The 3,364-nt window shown below is 51.3% G+C and overlaps 1 protein-coding gene across 1 annotated transcript in view; it reads right to left on the bottom strand.

Annotated features, from left to right (window-relative positions):
- EML5 (echinoderm microtubule associated protein like 5) overlaps nucleotides 1-3,364 on the bottom strand; it is a gene marked incomplete at its 5' end in the record, with an annotated part of 97,920 nt that overhangs the window by 26,007 nt on the left and 68,549 nt on the right. The window contains 2 exon segments of the mRNA XM_018563349.1: nucleotides 1,421-1,548; nucleotides 1,856-1,864. Of these exon segments, the coding sequence (XP_018418851.1) occupies nucleotides 1,421-1,548; nucleotides 1,856-1,864 (137 nt within the window).

Below are 3,364 nucleotides of genomic sequence, written 5' to 3'. Positions count from 1 at the left end.
TTAAATGCACGCACATTAGGGCCCGTTGCCTTAGGGGAACCCATTCATCTGAGGGCCCTTCTACGCTACTGTAATGTACCTTGCCGGGCATTGTGGTAGAGCGCGCAGTAATTGCATGTTCAGGCCCCGAATGGGATGTCAACCCATGGCAATGGATCATGGAACGGATCAGCGCAATGGATCATGCATGCGGCACATCGCAGTGCACTTTGCTGAGCTGCGATGCATGTCCATTGGCAAGGTGCATTGGGGCGCCATTCAGAATAAATGGCAGCGCGGTGCAGCACGGCATGTAAAGCGTTTTCACATGTTACCTCAACCACAGTGTGAACGGGCCCTTGGCGTTCAAATCTTCCCAACTCAAAGGATCTTCTCATCCTCCACCCAGCTCACTACCGATGTGTTCACCCCCCTCTCATTACCAAGTGATTACTTTATCCTGGAGCTGCTCAACTCCATTTAAGGAGAAGTACGGGGTCAGTGTTTTTCCTCATAGTTCTCCTTAGGGTAACGGGGGGACACAAACTAGCGTCCTCCCGTCACCCTAAGCTCAGTATATAGGGAGCTACAGCTCGCGGTATACTGAGACGCCGCAGCCGGAGCGGATCCTGACAATTATGTCTGGATCCGCCCAGCTGCGTGAGTGACAGCTGGCTCTGCCTATCTAGAGGCAGCTGTACCCGCCCCCTCCCCCGTCCGTTCCGCCAGTCAGCGCTGGAGGATCGGAGCGGGGAGCGGGGAATCCAGCCCCTCCCCTGTCACGGCAGAGAGCTGTGACAGGATCGAGGGGTGAGCGAACGCCGGTATGTGTTCGCTCACCTCCCGATCTACTGAGCCGACCTGTCACAGTCTCATTGTCACAGGTCGGCTAGAACTATGAGGTGAGTGAAAAGCACCCCCTCCCCCCCTCCCTCATACTTCTCCTTTAAAGCTGAACTCCGGGCAAACCGCTAAATACACAGATAACATACATCTATGGGAGATCTATAACCTGCCGAAGGGTTTGTATCTCTGTCCATCCAGTGCTAAGAATTACGCAGCTCCACCAGGCTGTCCGGTGACCTCACTTTTCTCTGATACTGTGAAACAAAACAACCTGGTCACCAGCCCGCCCCTAGGCTGCCATTGGACAGTGAGAAAGCAGGAAACCTTTTAATAAGTCTCCGCTCTCTCCTCATGTAAGCGCGTGCCTTGCAAACACATGTGATTGCAGGACACCCGATTGGCCTGCGGTACTGCTCCCATTCTCCTGAAATCAAGTCGCCCTCTGGGCATATGTATGTTAGGGAGCCCTGTAGGCTGCCATTTTGGAAATGCTAGATTCCTGGCTGTCCCTTGTTTCAAAGCTTTCTAAGCCACTGACCGGGAACAAGCATGCAACCAGTGAAGCCACAGAGCAAAACGTTCCCGTTCCCGGAGCCTTATTGTCGGTGTGCTATCTGAACATTCAATCATTCCAGGCGGATTACCTCGATGGGTCTCTTCTTCTTCCCCACGTTGTTGGTCTGAAGTTTTTCCGGCTGCGGTAAGGCTCTGCTAACGGGCGGTCTGAAAGAGAGAACCGCGAATAAGAAAACGCCAATCCAATCGCCCCAATACCGCAGGAGGTCTGCAGAGGCGGGGGCGAGAGAGGAAGGACTGTGCTCCGTCACGGACCGCCGCCTCCTGCAGGACTCCACACTGACCACTAGGGGGCAGGCAGGCAACAACGCATCCAGTGAAGGTCATTATGGGCGCAATGTAATGGTCTGCACGGCCGTGATGGGGGAGGCACATGGACGACATTCAGATGTGAGAGAGAGGCGGGCGGCGGGCGGATTGGAGATGGAGGAGAACGGAAAGAAAGAGGAATTACCTGGAACCTCTAGCCAGCAGCAGGCAAGAGAAAGATAAGGATTACACACAGCAGGACAGCTCGAGGACAAGACTCAGGGCTTATGTACCAACGTACCGCCAAATGCTGCCACCCACCCAAACCAGACCAACCAACCAACAGAGAGTATATAGAAGAATGGAACAGAGTCAGAGTAACACAATACGCTCATTGATCTCCTTCCTAATAAATAGAAACCTTCATAACACAAACAGTGGCCGGATTATTACATACACCTAGTGGCCGGATTATTATATACACCGAGTGGTCGGATTATTATATACACTGAGTGGCCGGATTATTATATACACCGAGTGGCCGGATTATTATGACCACCTGACGTTTGTAGACAATTAGCTATAATTAGGCGCTGAAGTTGCTAGAGGGCCAGACCATTATAAATAGGGAAGCGGGTTGGTTACCACGACAGTAGAAGTGATTGGGAAGATTCGGGGAAACAACGCGATGTAACAGCCTTTGAACGCGGGATGATTGTTGGCGCTCGGAGCCATGGAGCGAGTATCAGCAAAACAGCAGAATGCGTTACATGTTCAGGAGCGGCTCATTGTTAAAGTGTTTAAAGACCGGACTGTCAGCCGAAAATCTGGGTCTGAACGTGCGAATTGTGTCCGTCAGCGACTAGTCAATGTTAGGGCAGAACGGGGGAGGGGCAAGACTGGTACAAGACAACAGAAGGGCAACAGTGCCGTGTCAGATTCCTCGCATCACCTTTCATCATCTCGTGGAGTCACCAGGCGGCCCAACCAAGTACTGATGGGGGGGAGGGGGGAGTCATAATAATCCGGCCACTCAGTGTATAGTGCCAATATACCCAATATCACAGGGCTATGTGTGTTCTGGATGAGCCTCTGGCTCCTGCGATGTCCAGGAATGACTGGTAAGGCTCCGCCCATGACAAATATTCTTTTGCTTAAACTCCGCTTAAAACAACATGTTTATCGAAGACTTCCCCGTCCACAGGGTGACAGCGCTGCTGTGTGATTTCACTGCAGAATGAACAGCGTTGTCACCCTTTTACAGGAAATAGAAAAATGATTGGCTCCAATGGCAGGTTCCCTGTTACAGGGGAGACTCGGAAAACCAAAACCTGATGTGTTAATGCTCCTGACAGACGGGATCAGATATGTGATCTTTCTGGCAATTGCTCCATTTTAGAGAGGCGATGTACATTTCGGGATTCTCTGTAATGATGAAGAGGGGGGCGTGGTAGTGTTGGCCTGAAATAAATCAGGGATTAATTTATGTTAATCTAAGAGATTATGTTTTTGACAGTCTCATTGTCACAGCTCGGCTAGAACTATGAGGTGAGTGAAAAGCCCCTCCCCCTCATAGTTCTCCTTTAAGGTTCAGAGACATGTGACCCAGTTGCGGTTTCAGGCTGCCGCCTCTCCGATCGCAGTGAACAAACCGCTCAATGATCACCCATTTTAGGGTATAAGGTATAGGGAGCGCGGGGTATAAATCGTCAGA

The sequence above is a fragment of the Nanorana parkeri genome, unplaced genomic scaffold (assembly GCF_000935625.1).
Source record: "Nanorana parkeri isolate BGI_ZX_2015 unplaced genomic scaffold, ASM93562v1 scaffold658, whole genome shotgun sequence".
NCBI lineage: Eukaryota > Metazoa > Chordata > Amphibia > Anura > Dicroglossidae > Nanorana > Nanorana parkeri.
The sequence above is the reverse complement of the archived record's forward strand: the minus strand, read 5'-3'. Positions and strand labels throughout refer to the sequence as shown.